Source organism: Octopus sinensis, linkage group LG4, assembly GCF_006345805.1.
Source record: "Octopus sinensis linkage group LG4, ASM634580v1, whole genome shotgun sequence".
Lineage (NCBI taxonomy): Eukaryota > Metazoa > Mollusca > Cephalopoda > Octopoda > Octopodidae > Octopus > Octopus sinensis.
The window spans coordinates 75,544,238-75,569,311 of NC_043000.1; the positions used below are offsets into that span (position 1 = coordinate 75,544,238).

Here is a 25,074-nt window from a genome sequence, read left to right on the forward strand (position 1 = left end):
TGCCATGTGGTCAATTTCCTGTTCACTATGTGGTACTTTCCAACTAACTGTTACTCATATACCAACATGAAACCACGACACTGTGTGACCTTCCTCAACCAACAGCAGCCTACCTTATGGCAATAACAATCAACTTCTGTCATTCAAATTCAAAATGGCTGATGACTAGCATCACACTTGAAACACAAGAGTACCAACAAATTTGAATCAAACTGTTTTGATCCATGTATGTAACTCCCAATAAATTTGTTGAGTGCCCTTTTATTGTTTGTTCACTCACTTGCATATTTGAAGGTATTTCATATATATATATATATGAAATACCATCAAATATTTATTTATAAACAAAAATGCCGTTTGACATCTTAATGTTATATTAATTTTGCATTTGAGGATGTAGAATTGTAATAAAATTAGAAAATAATTTGATATGATTCCTTAATAAAGCCTTTTATTTTAAGAAACTAATTTGTCATAATAGAAAATGCTGTTTTCTACTGGCAGTGGTTGACGTGTTGACTGCAACATTACATATAACAGCATATAAGTCAACCAACTTCAGAAACAAGGCATCAGTCAAAACTGAAGCAGTTTGATGAATGGACATCTTATTACAATGTTTATGGATTGACATATGAATATGAAATTAATGATAAACTCTTATCTTAAAGGATGACAGAAAAGCTGAAGTGTTGCAGTATATGCTATTATACACATTGGTAGGTATTCACAATTCAGTCTCTGAGTAGTTACAATATTGTTTTACTTTGACTCAAGTAGCTGTTTGGATGAGGTGTAATCTCTCATGACGATTCTTGTTACTATTCTGAGAGAATGCTTTGTCACAGAACTTACATTTATAAGGTGTTTCCCCTGTATGAGTCCTCATGTGAACATCTAAGTGAGCAGATTGTTTGAAGCTACGTTCACAGTAGCTACATTTATATGGAGTTTCCCCTGTGTGTACTCGTCTGTGTGTAAGCAGTGAAGAAAAACTCTTGCAATCTTTGTTACAGTATTCGCATACATGTTTTTGCAAACCATTGTCAAAGTTAGCAGAGACAGACTTCTGGCTGCCTATTATTTTTGAATTGCAATCATCAATGTCTTGGTTACTAGCTGATGTTATATGCTCAGAGAATTTGTGTTCTACTAGAGCATCATTTGTTTGAAATATTTTGTCACACATTTCACACTGGTGGCAAGAAATATTTTCACCAAAGTTATCATATGTCATACTTTGGTCGTCAAGTCTATTTTGATTAAAAACTTCTGGCTTTAACTCTTGTTCATTGGCAAGAAATCCTTTGACTTCCATAATACATCTTTTCTTTGTGTCACTCAGTCTCTTAGATTTTCCATGTGGGACTTGGTTTTGGTTAGATTCAGCATTTTCACCTTGATGGTGCCTTTTATTTGAATTTTGATTCAAATCTAAAAGTGTAGTCCCAAGATCATAGCTTGTATCTTGATGTGTTTGGGTGTGTTCATTTAGGTCATTTTCTGTAGAAAACATAGCAAAACAAATGTCACAGCAGTAACTTTGACATGGTTTTTCAGAAGTAGTTACTGCTGAATTAACAGAATTTTTAGAAAATATTTGACTACTACTGAGTTCAAGTTGTGCTGCAGTTTCACTGCTCAGGTGAACTTTCTCATGCCTATTCTTGTTACTGTTCTGTGTGAATGATTTGTCACAAAACTGGCATTTAAAAGGAGTTTCTCCAGTGTGTGTTCTTAAATGGACATCAAGGTGTGCAATCTGTTTAAATTGTCGTTTACAATAAGGACACTTAAATGGTGTCTCCCCAGTGTGTACACGTCGATGAATAAGCAAAGATGATAAACTTTTGAATGTCTTGTTGCAGAACTCACACACACTCAGTCCACTGTTATTTCCATTCTGTTCTGAAAACCCAGAAACTTCAGTTTCTCGTGAAAGGTCTTGATCAAGTAGAGTTGTGGTAAATATTTCGTCATCATTACAGGAGTTCTCAAAACTTTTAGAGTCATGTTCTTCATATCTTTCCTTATTGCCAGAGTCAAAAGTAGAGGAGCAAGAGTGAGAATAGAAATCTTCTTTATTATAAAATTCTTTTTTACACTGCTCACATAAATAGCAGACTTCTCTAATATGGTCAACAGGAACATCGTCAGTAGAGGTGTATGAACTTGCTTCCTGATCACATGGTGTCTCGGAGATATGCTGAAATACATGTTCAGTGTATTGTGTTTTATCTGTAAAATTTTGCTGGCAAATCTCACATAAATAAAATGCCTTTTCAGTAACAGATGTTGCATCTTTCTCTGAAGTGGTGTTTAAAGTGTGTGACTGCTTATGTCTTTCAAAATATCCTTTGTTAATGTAGTTTTTACCACATATATTGCACGAGTAAGGTATGCTTGAAAGCACATTATCAGTGTTGCCTCCTGCTTCTTCAAGTGAAATTACCTTAGAACATTTATGCTTGCTTAAAGCACTGGCATTAGCAAACCGACCATCACAGATGGTACACAGGTGAACTGTTTTAGCAGCAGCTTTAGCTCTAGCTTTCATCCTCTTTTTCCAAGCCACATGAATACGATGATGACGATCACAATTACTTTTCTGACTGAAAGATCGTCGACAGTAGTTACATTTGAATGGAGTTTCCCCTGTGTGTATTCTAGAATGAGTTTCTAAGTGAGCAACTTGCTTGAAGCTTTTCAAGCAGTATGTACATTGGTAAGGTTTCTCTCCTGTGTGTACTCGCCGATGTATGATAAGTGCAGATTTACTACGAAACTGTCGTGAGCAGAAATCACATCTAAAGTGTGAATTTCTTAAGTAGTACTTAGAGTCTTTAGGGAAGGACAAGTTCACTTCACTTTGGGAGCCTTCCTTGTCAGCTGGTTGTTTGTTGTTAGTATTCACAGGTAGCTTCTTATCGTCACCAGCATCTATTTCCTCTTTTAAAACACTCATTTGCTGAGAGTCTCCCATGTAAATGGAACCAGTCAAGTCACTATTATTGACTTCTATTTTAGGCTCATTTGGGGGATGATACTCTAGAGGAATGATGTTAAGAACAGATGATTTCCTTTCCTTTTCAAAAAGTTGGTTATAATATAAAGGCTTTTTATCTTTCCATTGCTGTTCACTATTAGTCATAAGCTCATGGTCATCTGAAGAATCTCTGTTTCTAGAATCAGAGTTTGGTTCAAGTGACACATTATTTTCAGATGGAGTAATATTGTCCACAACAGCTGAACTATCCACTGTGGTAATATCAGCTAGATGCATACGTTGATGACGAATTCGGTTACTGTTTTGTGTAAATTTTTTGTCACAAAATTGACAGTGATAAGGAGTTTCTCCTGTATGCGTTCGCAAATGGACATTGAGATGAATATTCTGTTTAAATCTCCGATTGCAGAGGTGGCATTTGTAGGGAGATTCCCCAGTGTGAATTCTACGATGAACATGCAGTGCAGAGCTACTGTTGAATCCTTTCTCACAAAATTCACATATATGTTGGTCAAGAAGCAGGTTTCCATCCCCCCGATTACATAGTGTAGATAATAGCTCTGCACCAGTCACAACTTCATAATTTTCTTTAGCTTCCTCATGAACAGATATCCTGTGTTGATGTAGTTTTTCTTCATTAGTAAACTCTATGTTACATTGATGACAAAAGTATCCTGTTCGATCTGCATCAGGCAAGCAAGTTGATGTTGTTTCCATAGCAGTATCAATACCACAAGGATTTTCTGTGTCTTTAGAACTGTCTTTTGTAATAAAAGTTTTTTTTAGTTGATGTAAAGGGTTTTCATAATCTTCAAGAAGAATTTCTTTTTTTATCAAATTTTCAAAATCTAATATTTGTGAATTCTTCTTATACTTAAAGTGAGTTTGTTTTGAACTGTCTTTTTGCTCTTCATCATTGTCTTCCCTCTCTGCAACATTGTCACTGTCTTCCCCATTCTCCAGATGACCACTACAGTCAGGTTGAGGAGTAGCAAGACCTTCATCTTCAGAACAATTCCCAAATTCTTCAACAGTCATATGCAAAGAAGGTTCTTCAAGGTTTATTGAAAGTGCTCTTGGTTTATTTTGCTTAGTAACATGATCAGTAAATTCTTTTTGCTCTGAATGTGTAGCCATGTGACAATTAAGATGTATGGCAAGAGTAAATTCTTCACCACAAATGTTGCATGGAAACAGATCTACTGTTGCATCATGTTGCTTAGCTTTTGATGGTTCAACATTATTTTTTAATGTAAAATGTGAAGATCCATCTTCAGACATGACAGTAGTAATTAGGCCAATATCATCTGTTGCTACAGGAACCAGTCTTGAAGAACCTTTACACAACTTCTGATGTTTATTTAAAACAGACTCAGTTCTGAATTTAATTCCACAAAAATGACAACTGAAAAATATTTCACTTGGTTGACTTACATTTTTATCTGAGTAACTAGACTTGTCTGCTTCTTTAAGACTGTAGTTATTGTCTGAAGATAAACTTGGTATGTGCTGCAAGTCATCATTAGGGAAAGAATCTGTTTCTAATACTAGACTTACAGAACAATTTGGTACATCTACATCATTATGTGCAAGTTTATCATTAGCTGCGAAACAAATTGTTTGGTGATCAGTGAGGTCCAAACCATTTTCAAACAGTGCTCCACATACTGGACAAGTAAAACATAATGCACCATTTTGCTCAGCTGATGAACCAGTTGCCCCATTGCTGTCATTCTGGAGCTCAGCCCTTGGAGAATTTTCATTGGATTGTGTAGTAGTATTGTTGTCTAACTGATGAGTTTTTTCATGCCGAAGTCTGTTGTTGTTCTGAGAAAAACTTCTGTCACAATACTGGCACTTGTATGGTGTCTCACCCGTATGTATTCTCATATGAACATCTCTGTGTGCTGCTTGTTTAAAGCTTTTTTGACAAAAACTACACTTGTAAGGAGTCTCTCCTGTATGTACACGTCGATGTGTAATGAGAGCTGAAGTACTATTGAATGTCTTCTGGCAAAACTCACAACTCTTCTCAGATGGGCCTTGACCAGCAGAATCTTTCAATAAATTCATGCTGGACTGACAGTGGGTAGAATTTCTATTGCTAAACATTGTTGAAGGCTGGTCCATATGATGAGACACTTGGTGTACATTAAGTTCATCTTTATTCACAAACTGTACACTACATAACTCACATTCATTATTCCCAATAACTTTCAGACTATTCTGGCAGTTTTTCACAAAGTAACCACCATTATTTTCACAATCTGATACACTACACCCATTTAAAGGGGTCTTGTCACAATTACTTCCCATCTGTAGGTTACACTCACCAGCATTTACTGAATGTGGATTACACTGTTTACATTTATTATTAGATCCAGTCAAACCTCTCTCACAACAGTTCCAATCTTCAGGAGTTCCATTTTCAGAATAGAAACTCTGTGAAACAGACTGCAATTTTCGTTTTTTCTTATATTCTTCTGGTTGTCCATCTTGTAAGCAAGGAGTGTTGTGGCAGTTAAGATGATCTAAAAACTCTTCATAGTTGCTGAACTTTGAAATACAAAATTCACAATTGTATATATGATCTCCAGCCTGGTGGCTAGCTGACTGCTCATAACTACCATCTAAATTTTGTGGTTGCAGGTGAATCTTCTGGTGTCTTATTCGGTTGCAGTTTTGACTGAACTTCTTACTACAAAATGCACATTTATAAGGTGTCTCCCCAGTGTGTATACGTAAATGTACATCAAGGTGAGCAACTTGCCTAAAACCACGATGACAGTATTCACATTGGAATGGCATTTCTCCTGTGTGTATTCGTCGATGGATCACCAAGGCAGAGTGGTTACGGAAATCTTTCTTACAAAATTCACATATGTTTGAATTGGTGGAAACCAAAGGAGAATCTGATTTATTCATTTGGTCAGCCACTGCAGCACATGTATTTGATGGAGTTAAAGCTGCAGTCATATCCTGATTACACTTTACTGAATGATTAGTTGAAACAGTGTGACACAATTTATGTTTAATCAAGTCTTGCCGGGAATTAAAATGGAAGTTACATGTTTTACAACTGAAAAGTTTGTTGTTAATACCTGCCAAATCTTCTTTATTACTTGAAGTTATGTTGGTGCTTCCTGTTATTAAATGTCCTTTGTTGCTGGGACTAGATGTGAAGGAGTTATCTCTTTCTTCAAAATCACCATTCTCAAGTTGATGACAAGATCTAGGTTGATTAAAATTATTCCTGGCAATAACCTCTTGTGAATGTTTGACCTGTTGATGATAATGGAGGCTCGCAATGTCAGGAAAAAACTTCCCACAAAGCTCACATTTGAAAACACCTCTGTCAGAGAAGTTGCTATTATTATGAATAAATTCATCAGAAGCTGATTGAGATTTTCTCATCATCTCTATACAGTTATTATGAGAGTTTTGGTGATCCATAAAACTTGTATAATTAGTAAACTTTGAATTACAGATCTGACAGTCATGAGTTCCAAGTCTTTCAACAGGGGTATAGCTCATATCACTGGAAACAAAATTTGTTGAAATACTATGCTCACTGGTTTTTAAGCTTGCTGCTTCAATCCAATTATTTGTTTTGGATTCTTTGTTTTGAGAATTTTCTATGTAACCAGCTTCATAAAGCAATTCCCCAGATTGTGACCTTGACTGAACTTCAATGTTGCAATTGTTTGGTTGGAAACTTTTGGAACTTTCATTTCCTAAATGGCCTAATGTACTCATATTGTTATTCAAAACTACAAGAGAATTATTAGCTGATGAAGATATGTAAGGGATTTCACCTGGTATTAAGCCCAAAGGTCTCTCCTGTATTTTATTTGCTTCAGTTTCACAATTATCTTTGGAGACAGGGAATGAGTTTTTTCTATGAGATGAAGCTATATGTTGGTCTAAGCCAGCCTGATCTGTAAATGTCTCATTACAAACTCTACACTGACTGTCTTTAATACTAGCTGTCCCAGAATTATTGCAGTTTATTTCAGGTGTGTGATTATTATGACTATTGCTTTGACTTAATAAATCAGGTAGATTGTCATGTGATAATATATGTGTTATGAAACTATTAGGTTCTGAAAATTCATTCCCACATGTACATTCAGTTAGAGACTGAAGTTTTTCAACCTGGTTGCCAGAATATACCTCATTCTTGTCACACTTATCCTTTGATTCAGTAGCAGCTTCATTCATATGTGTATTCATATGCCGGTTTCTGTTGCATTTCTGACTGAATTTTTTGTCACAATAGAGGCACTGAAATGGCATTTCTCCTGTATGAGTTCTCATATGGACATCAAGATGAGGTACTTGTTTAAAGCTTTTGTTACAGTAGTCACATTTATAAGGCATCTCTCCAGTATGAACCCGTCTGTGGACAGCTAATGATGAGCTGCTTTTAAAATCTTTATGACAGAATTCACAAACAGTAACTCCCTTATGACACTGCATGTGCCTTTGAAGTTCAATGTTAGTGACAAACTCTTTTGTGCACATTTTGCAAATAAATGATGAATGGTTCCTTGATGAAGTATTGGAATTTAACAATTCACTTGAAGCTGACATGCATGTGTTGTCATTACATATTGTTTGGGCTGAGAGTTTACTTCTGGAGTTGTTATACTTCTGAATATTTGTTGCCTCCGCTGTTTGATTCTCTACAGCCTCTCTACTGGTGTTATCACTTAAAACAAACTGTTCTGTAGTCTTCTGAAAAGGATATGGTTCTGTATTTTGCCGGAATGAGGAAGAGTGAGTAGCTGCACAAGTACAATCTTTGATGGGGCTCTGGCAAAACTCACAAATAGCTAGATTACTTTTATCACTATAAACATTGTCTGCATCAATATTAACAAACTGTTTGTAGTTTATATTAATTCTGACTCCCTCATGATCAAGCAAAGTTTCAAATTCACAACCAATAATACTGTTTGTGTGACATACTTCTCTGGTTGATGGCAGTAGTGTATTTACTTTACCAGTATCTCCTTCTTTGTTTAAAAAGTGAGTACGCTCATGGCGATTTTTGTTGCCTTTCTGTGAGAATCCTTTATCACAGTATTGACACTTAAAAGGAGTTTCCTTACTATGCACCCTTAAATGGGCATCCAAATGGGCACTCTGTTTGAACCTTTGGTTACAGATATGACAGATATATGGGCTTTCTCCTGTATGTGTTCTGTAGTGCACTTGTAATGCTGATTTGCTGTTAAGAGTTTTGTTGCATAAGTGACATATATGAGATGTTTGTGGTGTCCGTTGTACAATCAAATCATTAGATCTGCTTTGATCTGTTGAAATGGAAGGTGTCAAAGAAGATTCTTTCACATCAGAAACAGTGAAACTCTGAGATGTGTTAGGAACACTGGAAGTATGAATTGGGGATGTGGCTGCGTTTGGGTCAAAGTTTATTCCAGATATAGTAGGATTTTGTTCTATGTTACCGTTTAAGTGGATTAACTCATGTCTGTTTCTGTTGTTCTTCTGGTTAAAAGATTTATTACAATAATTACATTTAAATGGTGTTTCTCCAGTATGAATTCTCATATGGACATCTAAGTGTGCAGTCTGCCGAAAGTTCTTGCCACAAAACTCACAGGAATAAGGAGATTCACCAGTGTGACTGCGGTTATGAATCAGCAAAGCTGAGTTTGTTTTAAATGTTTTGTGACAGAATTCGCAGGTAAAATTCTGTGACATCTTTACAGTATTTATATTAGAATTATCTGTCAGTGATTGATAAATCTTTTGAGGAAAACCTGTGTCTAATATGGCTTGTGAAGTAGTATTAGTTAAATGGGTACACCTGTGTTGCATGAGGCTGCTCTTTTGTGAAAAATTGGTACTACAGAATTCACATAAAAACACTCCATTTGTAGAATGATGAACAGAAAACATGTGTTGTTCCAAGGAAGAATTGCTGTCAAAGATTTTGCTACAGATCTCACATTTGAAAATATTTTGTGAATTGTGACGTGACCTAAGGCTGTAACATCCCTTGTCAGATATCTGATTGACATTAAGCGAACCATTATTACCAGATAATGGCAGCTGGTTCTCTTTGGAACTGGAGAACATCATCTTATCAGAAGAAGCTTAGTTAAGCTTGCAACAAAATCCTGAGCTGCAAGTAACATACATGGACACTTCACTATTGGTGCCATGTATATTTCTGTAAAGTATAACATCCAATCAGAATGAGTCCAACTCAGGTAAAGTACAACAGGAATGGTCAAATTTGCAGGAAAATCTGTAAAATAACAGGAAATAAAATCAATAACTTAAAAAGTAAGATTTCAATTTCAGTTCTTTTCATTTTTTAAAATATTTTTTTACAATGGTGGTGATTTTAATTACAGTTAGAATATCTTTCATCATAGATCTCAATCAGAGCTGACCTGGGATTAAATAATAACAATATAGTAAAAGGGTCATAGACATCCCCTACTGAACAAACTGTACTTTACATATACCACTGATTGTCCAGTGGAACCCAGAATAAATTGGAGCATAAAATAATACGATAGAGTTGTAGGTTCTCTTGAGCATTTTCAAATTTCTACATCCATACTAATCTGCTTGTTTTATGTTGGCAACTTCTTTATACACACCCCAAAGGTCCCAAACAATGGCATAAAAACATGACAAAACTTAAGTACATGTTCATTAGATGCACAAATTTAAATGGTAAACTATTTCTCAGAAATCTCTGCTCACCTCCATTGAAGTACCTCTTCATTTTGAATATGACCTTTTTAGGTAATGACCATCACTTTTCTCTGTTAAATATACATAGTGTTTGAGAATTCCCAGTCCAAATCTTGAACTCTGTCAGTCAAACTGAAAAGAACTGCTCTCACTCTGTAATTGAGTGGTTACAGATGGGAGAAAGGATTTACTTATAAATCAAAAGTACTCCTCCAATATATGATTGCAACCCTAACATGTCTTACATAGAAAACATCTGCAAATAAACATCAAGCCATGCAGTGTTATATGTTTTAATTTCTAGATTATTATAGAATTTCTAGATTATTATAGAATTACAACCAGTTAGGTTAATTACTGGTAGAATGATTAATTATGTGTGGTTTTTAATGACATAAAAAGGTGGTGACCTTTTCCAGAGCCACCAACATGTCATGTCCAGTTCATCACCAACTGTCCCTTATTTGCAAAGAACCATAATACAAGGTCTACAAAATCCCTCCAATGAGTTACAGCATATTCAGCAGCATTAATTCTAAGTTCCCATAGAAATAAGTTACATGCATTCATTCACCACAATGCAGTTTCAGAGTCTCTTCAAATACTCTTTACATGATAATTCAAGTTGTGCAATAGGATTTCCAAGTACTATACATGAACTTCCTGAAGCAAACTCAGAACACCCAACATCATACCCAGTCATCACTACATCAGTACATTTTTACATCTCTGGCTTCAAATAAACATGAATTGAAATAAGTGTTAAAATTTCCAATTTCACAGATACCAATTTGAATTTTTTATTGTATTTCTCTTTCATATATAAAATGTGTTTTTAATAAATTTTGTAAGGCTAAGACTGTGTTAATACAAGGCATGAGAAGTATGTGAAGACATTTTTGGTAATTTGATAAAACAACTCTAATCTAGTACAAATCAAATGTATTTCGAAAAAATTTATGCACAAGTTCTCAACAAGCTTTTTCATAAGATTATTCTATGAATCCACCTTCAACTTCAATGACTGCTTCAATGAAGGATTAGAATTGTTGATATGTCTGCACCAAACGGTCCTAATTCATTTTGGACATCAGCTGGACAATGCTAGTATTCAATGAAGTATTGTGAAGATGTTGATTAGTTTCCCATTCAAAAATACTCCAAATGCAGTAGTCTATGGAAATGAAATCTGGTGAGTTTGGAGGCTACAAAATCATAAATGTTGTCTGACATCCATTCTTGGGTTATGCAGGTATTGTGAAAAGGCACCGAGTCTTGTTGAAACACATATGGCCTTCCACTGTGTACTTCATCCATCTTGGTCTTAACAACTGTCTCAAGCACCTCAGCATATTCAGCAGCATTAATTTTAAGACCCTGGAAACTAAGTGCGCATCACACTGGGGATATCAGAATGATCTGCATATAACCATCTGTTATTTTAGTTAGACATATGGTCTTGGTCAAAGTATGCCATGTCTGTGATAGCTTTTAACTTTCTTAAGTAAGTACTTAGCATAGGTCAAACGGTTTCCCTGTGACTTTGCAAACATGAATTGGCCTTTCCTCAGTACATGACTTATATTGAATGTCCTTGTGCACCACACTTTTGATAGTTCACTCCAAAGTTTTTTGGCAATGGCCCTCATTGATTTTCCAGAGTCATCTATACTATAATGGAGAAAGCTGCTTATTAATCAGGTATGTAAAAATTACTAAAAGAAAGCAATTATTAAAGAGTTGACTGCCTGGAAATATTTTTATAAATTCATGTTCTAAAAAATTTCCTATGATTTTGATTTCTCAAGTTCATCGAATTTTTTAAACACCAATTTCTTGCAAATTTAAATATTTACTGCGTCCAATTCTTCATGAATTTAAATATTCATTCCATTCACTGCAGAGTATTCCATTTTTATTTGCTAAGTCTCACTTTCTCTTTTAAGTTTTAATTCGCTATTAATGTATATGTAATGTAAAAACATTATTTATTGAATGACAATTTTTAAAAATACCTGTATAATTTTTGAACACCAGATAGCTGTGAGAAGAGCCTAGAATGTTGGGTAATTACTATTAGAAGACAAGGAAAAAAAACAAAGAGTTACTGACAAGCACTCGAAACTTGCACCTTATTCACAGTTTCCAAACACAACTTCAACAGTGACACACACACCAATACACACTCAAGCACACATTTAGATACACATACACACAAATGAAAGGTAATGTGTGTGTGTGTGTGCTGTTCACTGACAAAACTTTGTGCTGCATCACTTTTGTGAAGTTTTGTCAGTGAACAGGTTGCAGTTTCAAAGCGCCAAAAATATTTTGACACATATGAAGTTTTAATGTTGAAGTGAAACTAATGGTATTTGTGTTCTTGAATGGTTTACAAACATCTTCCATGCTGCAATTGTTTTTGTTTCAGCACTTGATCTCAGATCAAATCACTTGCTATGCAGGTACATCTCTGTAATTTTTTTATATCACTGTTGATAAATGCCAGCAATGACCTCAAGCTCTCCAATATTTTAATTTTTAAACAGAAACAATCAGGGGCAGGGATTGAGGTTGTAAAAAATTCATAATTTCTCAAATTTTCTTTTTTATACCATGTAAATATATTTATGGGGAAAAAATATTGAAAAACATCAGTACATGTGAGAGTGATAAAGAAATGAGGAGAGTTGTCTTTGGATGTGCTACAAACAACAGCCAAATTACCCTTAAATCACTTTTCCCTCTGAAAATATTAAAAAATTTTTAATACTGAAAATGCTTTTCCCATAGTTTTGAAGTGAAAAAAAAATTGGCCAAAATAGGTCTGGACTGAGATGATGAGGGAGGGGGAGTGTAAAAAAAAAGAGTTTTCAAAACATTTTCATACAAAGATGCCCCCCCCCCCACACACACACAACCCCATCATTTTGAAGGCTGGGGAAAATCCCTGAAAAACTTTTCCCCACAAATTTCTTTATAATCATAATCTATGCCGTTTGAAAGGGATTTGTATAAATTTTCATTAAAAGATATGCATCTTCCTGAAAGTTATGAGGGGAAAAAATCAGATTGTGTGAATTTTCTGAAACTCCTCTCTCAACCCCCTCGCAAAAATTCTTTCCATAAATCCCTATATATTCTGAAGCCACAATATCTATGTGGTATTTGTAGAAAATTTTGTTAAAAGTATTCATTTTTCAGGATGTTATGAGGCAATAAAGTTGGGGACATATACATCTGTAGTAATGCCCTTTTACTTATACAATTTTTTTCATTTCATTGTTTGCAATGTTCTCTCTCTCTCTCACACACATACACACACACACATTGCAAAGCTTACAGACAGGCTGCTGAATTGAAATCTCTATGTTGCTTTGAGGGGAAGGTAAAAACTTGATAAACTGCTTCTCCCTTTGTTGTAGGACTACCGTGATGTTTGTTTAAAAATGAGAAATTATGACTGTGATAAAATAATGAAAGCAATATTTACTAAGCAAGTGAGCATTATCATACAAAGAAATAATTAGACGTAAAATATGAAAATTATTAGCAATTGGAATCAAATGTGAAAATATTATCAAGGAGTGGTCTTTCTACTAGTCATCAATAATATTTTGAACCTGATGGATGAAATGCAGTGTCCTGATAACATACAAATGTTTCTTTTCACTTTAATATACTTGAAACATTCTAGCCAGAAGCTTCCAATTCCACCTGTACAATAAAATCTTGCAAAATTTAGAAAGTTGATAATTTCTAAATTGCTCATTCCATACATGGCAGAAATAACTACATGCCTTTTCAGTTCTTGTGTTAGCATTTTATCTACCATGGCAGATCAGGAAGAAGAAAGTAATGTACTGATAATTAAGTGTCCCCAAATACCCCTTGCAACTTGTATTAAAAAATTCTTTAATCTTGAAAAAAGGTTTTATCTACTCAACTAAAATGGACATATTTGGTAGTAGGTAGTGACTTAAATTGTTACTATAGGGTATAATACAGACAAACTTTGACCAGATTTCTTGAGATGTTGAAGGACAGTTTGAAGCTTCATGAGAGGGTCTGATCATGAGGTCAGCATATCAGGTGCCAATGAAGCATTTCCACAGCCTTATGGAACCTGATCAACAAGAGGAAGGAAGTAAAAACCCATAAGGAGAAAGTGATTAATGTGTGCACATGGAAACAAGACAATACATACATAAGTGTGTGATAAAGAGTTGTAGGTGAAACAAGAAGATATGGTTCAAAGAGAAGGGTGATGAGAAAAAGAGCTGACTGGAATAAATAATTCATGTGGCCAATTAAGGGTAAATGTGGTCAAATGGTAGTAATGAGAGGAACAATCAGTCATAATGGTGGAACGTTTTCAAGAAGAGCTGACCTGGTCAAACTCAGTGGACCTGTTCAACTTCAACAAAGAGAAGCCTTTGGTGGATCATCTGTAGGTGAAGTGACAAATGAGGACATGTCAATAGAGGCTGTTCAAAACCGCTTTACCTGAAGAACAACAAAGTAGTAGAGCTAGATGAGGTAACAGTGAAACTGCTTAAGCAGAGAGAAAGTGATGGAAGGATGGATGAAGGGAGAGAAGGAAGAAAAACATGGTTGGAAGGATTGAAGAAAGTGAATGAACAGATGGATAGAGCAATAATAATCAGGGTGTGTGATAGAATAACCAAGTTCAAGTTAGTTATTGACAACAGTATGCACCACACTGAGACCTGGCATATAAGCAGAACTATTTCTATGAGGCTATCTCAGTAATGAATGACAGCAACATCACTATTACAGCTGGTGACTTTAATAGACATGCTGCAATGCAAATGACCTAAGCATTTAGAATATTAACTTCAGAAAACAAGCCAGCCATATGACTGCCTATCAATTAAGTCAGATAGATTTCATTCTCTCCAATGGAGATAGCTGACTGATGCTGAATCTTTCCTAGGTAAAGAATGTACCAACCAACATGGGTTTATGATAACTGATTTCAGAACTAGAACTAGACAAACCCAGACAAATAAGGCAGTTTGGAGAAAAGATATGGAAGTGATGGAAGTGCTTTGCCAAGCATCTGATGAGAAGGAAGAAGAAATAAAAACTCATAGAGAAAAACTGAGAATTCTATGGGACAACCTGCTGAAAACTACAGACTGGGTATGTGGTTGGAGCATGGCCTCAACCTCAGAAAAAAATGACATGATAGTGGAATAATTTGTAGATAAGACTATAGATGATAGGCCTGGGTAAAAGAGAAGAAAGAGGATAGCCAAGAAAAATATCAAATAGCTAGAAGGGAAGCAAGATAACAGGTACATTTAGCAAGAGGAGAAGCAGAAAGAAGTGTATTCGAAACACAATGACAAGAGAGTGTACTATCTTGTTAACTTGATAAAGAGAAGTGTATATAGGCTGCTCTTAGTGACAATGAGAAGAAAGAGGCATGGAAGTGCTACTATGAGAGGCTGTTGAATATGGAGAACATGAGAAGAAAGTTTCCTTTGAATAGACCCAAGTTGACTGCAGTATTGGAGATAGGGTAACTGGCATAGCAGCATAACTTTAAACTGTTACAAAGGTAAAGGAGATGCACCAGAGGGGAGAATCAATAGAGACATCTAGTTGATAGACCAGGTCATGAAAGTTGCCGAAAAAATAATTGCAAAATTCATTTGGAACAGAAGTTGCCAAGAAGGTACCATGGATGCTGTTTCTCTAGAAACTGCAGAAGAATAGTTAAGAGTAAGCCTCTAAAGCTAGCATTTGTAAACCTGGAGAAAGCTTTTGACAGAATTTCTCACTCTGTTATCTGGAGTTCTCTAAGAGAGCTAGAAGTAAATGAATGGTTTGTGTATGCTGTGCAAACTATGTACAGTGATGTAGTAAATAAGGTGAGAATTAACAATGAGCACTGTGACAGGTACAGAACCATCAAGGCTCAATCCTGAGCCCTTTCCTGTTTATTATAGCCATCCAAGTCATAACAGAGACTGGCTGTCTGTGGGTACACCTGTGTATACTGATGAATTTGTTCTTATAATATCAGAATTTATGGAAGACTGGAAGAAATTTTGAACATAAAAGCAAACTGGAATTGAAGGGTGTTAAAGTAAACTTAACCAATATTAAAGTTATGCAAAGTAGAAAAGGTGCCCTCAAGAAAATGGCCATATTTGGTTTGCAAAACGTGTTGGTAGAAATTCCATACAGTACAGTATTGCCGATTTAGTGCTGTTTGCACTAGTTTTAGTGCTTTTTTACTATTTTCAGTGTGAAAATCTGAGTTACATGCTCACACAATTCAATGCTGAAGTTAGTGCTTTTACATAAAAGCAAAATCAGAATTTAATTTGGAATTTTCTGTTCAAAATTCAGGTAGAAAAATTTTGTTAGAAGAAAAACCATTTTTCTACTCTTTTTCAATTAAATTGTTTCTGATGTTGAAAGAGTTAACAAAAGATTTGAAGCAGAAACACAAAACTCTGCTAAATTATTGAATGACCTTCAGCATCACATTGATTTACTCAGCTCAATAATTATAACGCTAGGAAAAGAATGCTAAATGAAAATGATTCAGGGCAGGATTATTTAGATCTGAAGTCATATCTTGATTCTCAGCTTAAAGAAGAAATCACAGAGTAAATTTACTGAGGAATAAGTAAATGAGATAAGAGGCTGATGTTAAAGTTTTGGAGCAAATTAAACAGCATGTTCCAGAGAAATTTTGATTTTTACGATCAGTGAGTTATTTTAGTGTAACAGAATGTTTCTAACCAATAAAACCTGGAATTACAAACTGTGCAATGCATGAAGATTCAGAGATTCTGATAAAATCTGACTTTCAGTGGAAAAATTTGTTTAAATGTATGATGGACACAAGTTTCAGACACAGTTTCTATCTAGATTGAAATATCATTGTATAGTGATTCAACTGGGAAAAATCCATTAGAACATTTGTCTAAGTTAGCTTTAACACTTCTTATTTTACCACATATACATACTGATGTGAAAAGAATATTTAGCCATATGTATTTTATGAAATCAAGAGCATAATTGTCTAGGCATAAAAGCACGAAGAGAAATTTTAGGCATCAAATATGGACTTATACAAAGTGGTAGATGTTATTATGATTATAATCTACTTAGCAAACTGTTAAAGAAAATTGGATTCATGGATCCTTATTAAATTGTGTGAAACTGCAGCTTGTACATCAAAAGAAATTGATAAGGAAAAGTTTGAAAATCTTATGGAGTAAAAATAAAAGTAATTCTAAGTGCAGGCATAACTGCATGGTAAAAAGTTTGCTTCCCCAGCATGAACACAGTCTAATAACTGAAACAAATAAAAGATAAAAGATGTAATTTCAATATCATTTAAATAACTAAAATTTTTTATACAAAGCTTTTGATATTTATACCAATTTGTGGGGCCTTTTGCTTAGGTGTTTGGTACTTTTCACTTGTATTTAGTGCCTCTCAGCTACTGAAATAATGCTTTTAAAATTTTGAATTGACAACCTTGGTACAGGGTGCCCAGTAGAAGAACTCAAGGTATTGTGAAATCGCAGGTAGTCTAACAAGAAAAATAAAACTTTATATGTGGCAGGTGCTCAGAACCATTAAAGACAAAGAACATGCAGAAAATAGGTTCTCTCAACTGCTCAAAAGGCTTCCAAGATGTAGTCAGTAGTTTTTATTTCCTATTTGACCTAATTAGTAAAGTGAGTGGATCCCCTGAAAGAATAATAGCCAGAGTAAGAACTGGGTGGTAAAAGTTCAGGAAGTAATAACTACTTCTGTTGACAATGTAGAGCCTGTCCCTCTCACTGAAGGGCAAATTGTAGGATGCTTGCAGACAGAATACAAAAAAAAAAAAAAAAAAAAAAAAAAAATCAAAGACCTATTAAAATCATAATTCTAAATCTAATAAAAGAATGATGATATATAGTAGTGTGACTTGGGCCTTGGATGCAGAGAATTTGAGATGGTTAGAAATAAATGAGGCAAGTATGTCCTGCCAGATGTATGTCAGTTTTGGTTGAATTACAGTGTGTAGCAGAGGAAAGTATTGTGTAACCTTTCCTAATGAGTTATCTAGTGAAGGAAAGGTCTACTGGTAATTTCAAATCTAGGCTACTTGCACATCTTTATCTAAAATTATTTGGAAATTGAAAAAGGATTTAGTTAACTACAATATCGAATGGTTAATTGCTCAACATGCAAAACCCTATAGTGATTATAATAATAGGTGTTCATTATGCATTACAGAAATTATGATGATCATGTACAGTGAGGACAACTCTCTTAATAGATTTGATGAATTTATGAGATGTAAACATAAATTACACCACAAACCCTAATTCCCATTTAACATTACTAGTTAATTCCACCTCATTTGTTGTTAAAAAAATTCACATTCCTTCTCTAGATAACCTGTGTATGCACAGATTACATAACACTTTCATCTGCTAAAAACCCTTATTCTTGTGAAGCAATTTCTGTCAATTCCTATTTACTTGTAGTTACTGAAAATTTTATAAGGAACCTTGCCTCAAGTTCTGTACTTTATCTATTTAACATTATTTAGCATAATTATGTTTCCTGGTAGACTTTTCATCTAATTTTATTAACTGGTATATTAAATGGATTCTAAATTACCAAGTAGCAATGTTGGGATCTGGCTGAGATTAGTATGCTCCCCACATCTTTTGCACCTGATTGCCATGTTACTTTCAAACTCCTACTACCTATATGTTTTCATGTTTTGCTTTTCAACATATCCAACCTTACATATACATATTGTGCATATGAATTTATGCGTTTATAACTATCTCATTTTAGATTTTTTGTTGCATAATTTCTCATTTCTGTTGTTACCTTTAATTTACTTCCAGCATATGTCTGTATGTTTGTGTGTGTTTACATATACACTTGTTATTATACCCTTATTTTAATATTGTACAATTGTATTCGTCCATAGAGATTTACCTATATCTACAGTATATTTTATTCTTTTATTTTTCCTGCATGTGATGGGCATAAATATACATATTTGTATATTGGGCCATATGTATATAGCTGTATGTATACACACACACACACACACATATATATATGTATATTTGTTTACATGTTTATGTGTGCCCATAATTATAGGTTTATAGTGATATGCTTTGTAAGCGTGTCTATGTAGTTTCTCTTTGTGTGTGTGTGTGTGCATGGACTAGTGTATCCATGTGTGTACATATAAGTAACTACTCTCAACTACTTTGTCTTTATTCTTTTTTCCCTCTTACCTGTTCCTCCTCCCACCACCTGATATGAGCGTTTATGACTCATCTATCCTTAGCAATATATATCCCAGCTTTTGGTGTGCTGACTGCCCATTAATGAGATGCAGTCATTACTGCAGCCACTACAATAATTTGAGTATGCCGATAATGAAATGAAACTACACCCTATCTCACAAGGTGATTAGTGAATAAGGCACACCATTGGTTCTTTACTAATTCCAATCTTCACTCCCATTTTTTAAATTCTTTCCAGTAGCCTTGCTTCCTTGAGCATTCTCCATTATCTTCAACTAAACAGTTGTATGTATCTGATGAAAAGGTACACCGAATAGTTTAATATACATATAAAAAGGGGAGTTGACAATATAATGAAGGTAATGAAGGTTACGGAGAGGGCCATAGCCCAACTAATTAGAGAGAGAGTTAGTTTAGATGAGATGCAGTTTGGGTTCGTGCCAGGGAAAAGTACCACTGATGCCATATTCCTGGTAAAACAGCTGCAGGAGAAATATCTAGCCAAAGATAAGCCCCTGTACCTGGCTTTCGTTGACATGGAGAAAGCCTTCGACAGGGTCCCCCGATCCCTTATCTTGTGGTCAATGAGGAAACTAGGGATAGATGAATGGTTAGTGAGAGCTGTGCAAGCCATGTACAGGGACAGTGCTAGTAAGGTGAGGGTTGGCAACGAGTACAGTGAACAATTCCGGGTAGAGGTAGGGGTCCACCAAGGTTCAGTCCTCAGCCCCCTCCTATTTATCATAGTCCTCCAGGCAATAACGGAGGAATTCAAGACAGGATGCTCCTGGGAGCTCCTCTACGCTGAGGACCTTGCTCTAATTGCTGATTCACTATCAGAACTGGAGGAGAAGTTTCAGGTGTGGAAGCAAGGATTAGAATCGAAGGGCCTTAGAGTCAACCTAGCTAAAACCAAAGTCCTAATAAGTAGGAAGGTAGACAAGTCACAAAAGCCTTCAGGTAGATGGCCCTGCTCGATCTGTAGAAAAGGCGTAGGTAGAAACTCTATAAGATGCACCAAGTGTAAGCTAAGGACACATAAGAGGTGCAGCAATGTCAAAGGAAGGCTAACTAGGAAAATAGTTTTTGTATGTGGCAGATGCTCAGGAGCAATCAACACTGAAAATGCGCAGAGACCAACTTCCGCCACATTCCAGGGAGAAAAACTAGAAATAGTTGATAGCTTCTGTTACCTAGGTGACCAAGTCAGTAGCGGGGGCGGGTGTGCTGAAAGTGTAACTGCTAGAGTAAGAATAGCCTGGGCAAAGTTCAGAGAGCTCTTACCTCTGCTAGGGACAAAAGGCCTCTCGCTCAGAGTAAAAAGCAGACTGTATGACGCATGTGTACAAACAGCCATGCTACATGGCAGTGAAACATGGACCGTGACTGCTGAGGATATGTGTAAGCTCGCAAGAAATGAAGCCAGTATGCTCCAAGGGATGTGTAATGTCAGTGTTCATACTCAACAGAGTGTAAGTACCTTGAGAGAAAAGTTGGACCTGAGAAGCATCAGTTGTGGTGTGCAAGAGAGACGTTTGTGCTGGTATGAGCATGTGGCGAGAATGGATGAAGATAGTTGTGTGAAAAAGTGCCACACCCTGGCGGTTGAGGGAACCTGTGGAAGAGGTAGACCCAGGAAAACCTGGGACAAGGTGGTGAAGCACGACCTTCGAACTTTAGGTCTCACCGAGGAAATGACCAGAGACCGAGACCTTTGGAAGTATGCTGTGCATGAGAAGACCCGGCAGGACAAGTGAGACCATAACCCGTGGCCTCAGTCCACTTATGCATACCTTTCCTTCTTGGGACACAAAACTCTACTTGTGAAGACCTGTTGAGGCAAGTGAAAATCAAAATCAAAATCGATCAACATCAATGGAAATTGTAGCTGTGATACCAGTGCCGGTGGCACATGAAAGCACCATCCGATCGTGGCTGTTTGCCAGCCTCGTCTGGCCAGGATTAAAGGGGCAAAAGAAGGATGGGTGTTATGAAAATGATTTGTTGGGAAAGCTTGACAGGTGCAAGAGCATAGACGTAAACGATATGCTTTTAGGGCATAATTTTTGCTGAGATAGGTGGGTCTTCTCAAATATGGCAAATCACCAATCAAATAGGTCCTTTGTCATCCACTCTGTGAGACTGAAGGACAGCCTTCACTATTTTGAGCCATGTCTTCCTGGATCATCCTCTTCTACAAGTATCATCATCTATATTTAATGATCAGCACTCCTTTATTCAGCTGTCATCATTCATATACATCACATGACCATACCTGTGCAGTCTTCTTTGTTGAACACTACATCTGATAACTCTTATACCCACTTTTTTTCTCAACACATTTGCATGCTGATGAACAACCACACTGATGTTGCACAAGCAGCAGAGTGGCTAGCTTCATTTCTTTCAAGCCTTCACATGTCTTTTGCATTCACAGCCCACATTTCACTATCATTTAGCATTACTGTTGTACACAAGCGTCATACAGTTTGCCTTTCACTCTGGGAGTTAAGAACATCCATGCTTTCACAACATCCTCTTCCACTACTAATTAGGTTACCTAGGCAACAGATGCTATCTCCTACCTCAAAGGACCCTCCTGAGCATATGAGAAAATCTAATTCCTGTATATTCTGTGTTTATTTTTCTTGTAGTTTTGCCCCTCACAAAAACTACTTTCTCTGCTAACCTTCCTGTGTTTCAACTGCACTTATGTGTCCACAACCTGCATTGGGTACTCAATATGGAATTTCTACCAACACCTTTCTTATGTATCAAACAGGATCATTTTCCAGAAGGGATTAGTGGTTTGCTTGCTTTCCTAATTACTGTAACTTTGGTTGTTGCTAAGTTAACTTTAATGCCCTTTGATTTCAGATTTTGTTTCCACACTTGGGATTTCATTTGTAATTCTATTACAGATTCATATAAGAACAACATCATTGGTATAGAGGAGCTTCCATAAGTAACCAGTTTTATAGTCCTCGGTTATGGCCTAGAGGACTATGCTAAACAGGAGCCATCCAAGCCTGTACATGGCTTGGATGGCTCTCACAATCACTCATTTACTCTTAGCTTCTGCAGTGACCACCAGATGAATGAGCACGGGAATATATGTATGTATGTATGCATGTATGCATGCATGCATATATACATACATACATACACCATTCTTTATTCTTTTATTCTTTTACTTGTTTCAGTCATTTTGACTGCAGCCATGCTGGAGCACCGCCTTTATACACCATATATACTTATGTAAAAGTAGAATGCTTTAGACCATTTTTTCAGGTCAAATTTATGAGATCGACTATTACATGGATACTACTTTTGAGGGACTGAAATTCAAGCTAGAATCTGAAGTACCATATCAGCAGCAAAAGCCCAACTGATCTCTAAGTGAATAAAAACAACAACACAATGAATTACAGTAATATTACCAATTCTATACATCAAAACACGTGTCCTAGCTCTTATGTGCAGTTACCAGTAAATGTTCATAATGTGGTGTAGAGTTGTTAATCTGGAGCAGGGATTCTCAAAATGTGTTCCGCAAAACCCCAGGGTTCCCTGAAAGTTATTAGGGGTTCCACATTTTAAAAAATAATGTCGAAGGATTCTGTGGCAAAAAAAGTTTGGTAACCACTGATCTAGCGATTAACTAAATGTTTTTAAGTTCACGGAAGTCATGTCTCTGTACGAATTCATACAGTGGTGCTTGCTGTTGTTCACCGATAGTGCTGTCTGTGAAACACGTTTTTCACCATGTAAACAGATGAGTGTATGATGCATGTGCTTATTGTATTTGGAGATGAGGAAAATGTAAAGGTTATGAGGGAACCACTGATCTAGTGATTAATTGAAAGCTTTTAGGCTTACCAAAGTCATGCCTTTGTACAAATTCAAACAGTGGCATTTGCCAGTGTTTGCCAATAGTGCTGTCTGTGAAACATGTTTCTCACCATGTAAACAACAAGTGTATGGTGCATGTGTTTATTGTGCTTCAAGATGTATGCAGGCTCGCAGCATATCCTGTGCATACATTTTAGTAATGTAGCACCCATCAACAGATGTGTAGTGCTCACTATTATAAGCACTGAGCATTCCATTATAAGCACCAAGCATTCCACCTAAAGATCAGGCTACAACAAGGTAGCCACACAATTTTGTAACAGTGTTATTTCTATGTACAAAATGATATAGTACCTTGGCCCACAAATGTTGTCCTGTTCACAAATACTAGGGTTGACTTTTATACAGGGTCTATGGAAAATTTTGCTTTTTGGCCCAAAATAGCGGGTTGAACTTTTACATGAGATCAAGTATATACGGTCATCCAAAATTGCGAGGATGATCTGGTTCTTGACTAAAGATTAGAGGCTTCAAATGACCCGTCCGTTTTTTGAATGTTTTGCGTTCTTGTCCCATTTTGTATTTTTATATATATTTTTATATATATATATATATATATATATATATATTATATATATATATATATATATATACATATATATATATATATATATATATATATACACACACACAAAATATGGGAGTTTAGTTCACAGGTGTTCTAAACGACTAGGTATGCTAGGTAAAAGCTGTAATGGATTACTAGGGCTCCAAGGTTATAGCCAAGGCAGTAGATATGGAGTCATTGCAGATTTCGCATATAGCAGATATATAATTGTTAAAGAGGACAACAAGCGTTAAGGCAAGGCAAACATTTCAAGTCATATACATTATTATTATTGGAAAAAAGATTCAAAGTCTTGCAGCTGTTCCTGGGCTATTCCATCATCGGAGACAGATAGGGAAAATGAGAAGGGTATAGATTAATGAAATGACAACATAGAGGACAGAAGTAAAGGAATAAGATGAAGAAAGAGAAGGAAAAAAAGAACCATAAAAGTTCACAGTTAGGCTTTCTGATCTTGTAGAAATAAGCACATTTACACTATCAGGACTTTAACCCACGTGGATTTACGCAGGATTACACCTTTATTTCTACAAGTTCGGAAAGTTGAACTGTGAACTTTTGTTTCTTTTTTCTTCTCTTTCTTTCATCTCATTATTCCTTTTCTCCTGTCCTCTATGTCATCATTTCATTAATCTATACCCTTCTCATTTTCCCTGTTTGTCTCTGATGACGGGATATCCCCAAAACAGCTGTAAGATTTGAATTTTTTTTCCAATAATAATAATAATAATGTATATGACTTGAGATGTTTGCCTTGCCTTAATGTTTGTTGTCCTTTTTAACAATTACACATGTATATATATATGTATATAGGCACAGGCATGGGTGTGTGGTAAGAAGCTTGCTTCCCAACCACATGGTTCCAGGTTCAGTCCCACTGCATGACACATTGGATAACCAAAACCTTGTGAGTAGACAGAAACAGAAAGAAGCCCATCATATATGTGTGTATTTGTGTGTTTGAGTTTGTGTCCCCCCCCCCCCCGCCATTGCTTGACAACTGATGCTGGTGTGTTTATGTCCCCCATAACTTAGCAGTTCAGCAAAAAAGACCAATAGAATAAGTACTATGTTTACAAAGAATAAGTGCTGGGGTTGATTTCTTCAACTAAAACTTATTAAGGTAGTACTCCAGCATGGCCACAGTGAAATAACTGAAACAAATAAAAGAATAAAAGAACATGTACATATTGATTTGTTTTTCTGATCTCTTGAGTTGCTGTACCTATTTGCCTTTTGATCAATTTCCTTAGGAATTCCTTTGTACATGTTTTGTTTTTAGCTGCCATATCATAGAATTTTGTTTGTGACTGCTGATGCATGATGCTAAGTATGAAAAAAAACCTTTAGCAGTAAAGACTACAAAAATTCAATTCTTGAAATGTCAGACATGGATTTAGGAACACTATCGCTTCAGACAAACCATAAAAAGTTAATAAAAAATATGCAAAAACTAAAATAAAAAAGAAATAAACTTGAATATAGTTGGTGTTTTTAATCAATGTGTGTGTGTGCGTACACACATTTATGTAAAG

General features: G+C 35.8%; 1 protein-coding gene across 3 annotated transcripts in view; it reads right to left on the reverse strand.

Annotated features, from left to right (window-relative positions):
- Window positions 1–429: 429 nt before the first annotated feature.
- The window catches only part of LOC115211127, a 74,354-nt gene continuing 49,709 nt past the window's right edge, over window positions 430–25,074 (reverse strand). Inside the window, exons 2-3 of one of the 3 annotated variants that reach the window (XM_029780063.2) lie at window positions 6,278–9,284; window positions 430–6,247 (exon numbers count right to left, since the gene is read on the reverse strand). In XM_029780063.2, coding sequence (XP_029635923.1) covers window positions 773–6,247; window positions 6,278–9,115 — 8,313 coding nt within the window. In that variant the 5' untranslated portion in view covers window positions 9,116–9,284 and the 3' untranslated portion in view covers window positions 430–772. Of the gene's footprint in view, window positions 9,285–9,751; window positions 9,896–25,074 lie in introns of all 3 variants that reach the window. The other 2 variants (XM_036502167.1, XM_036502166.1) reach the window with 2 other exon arrangements.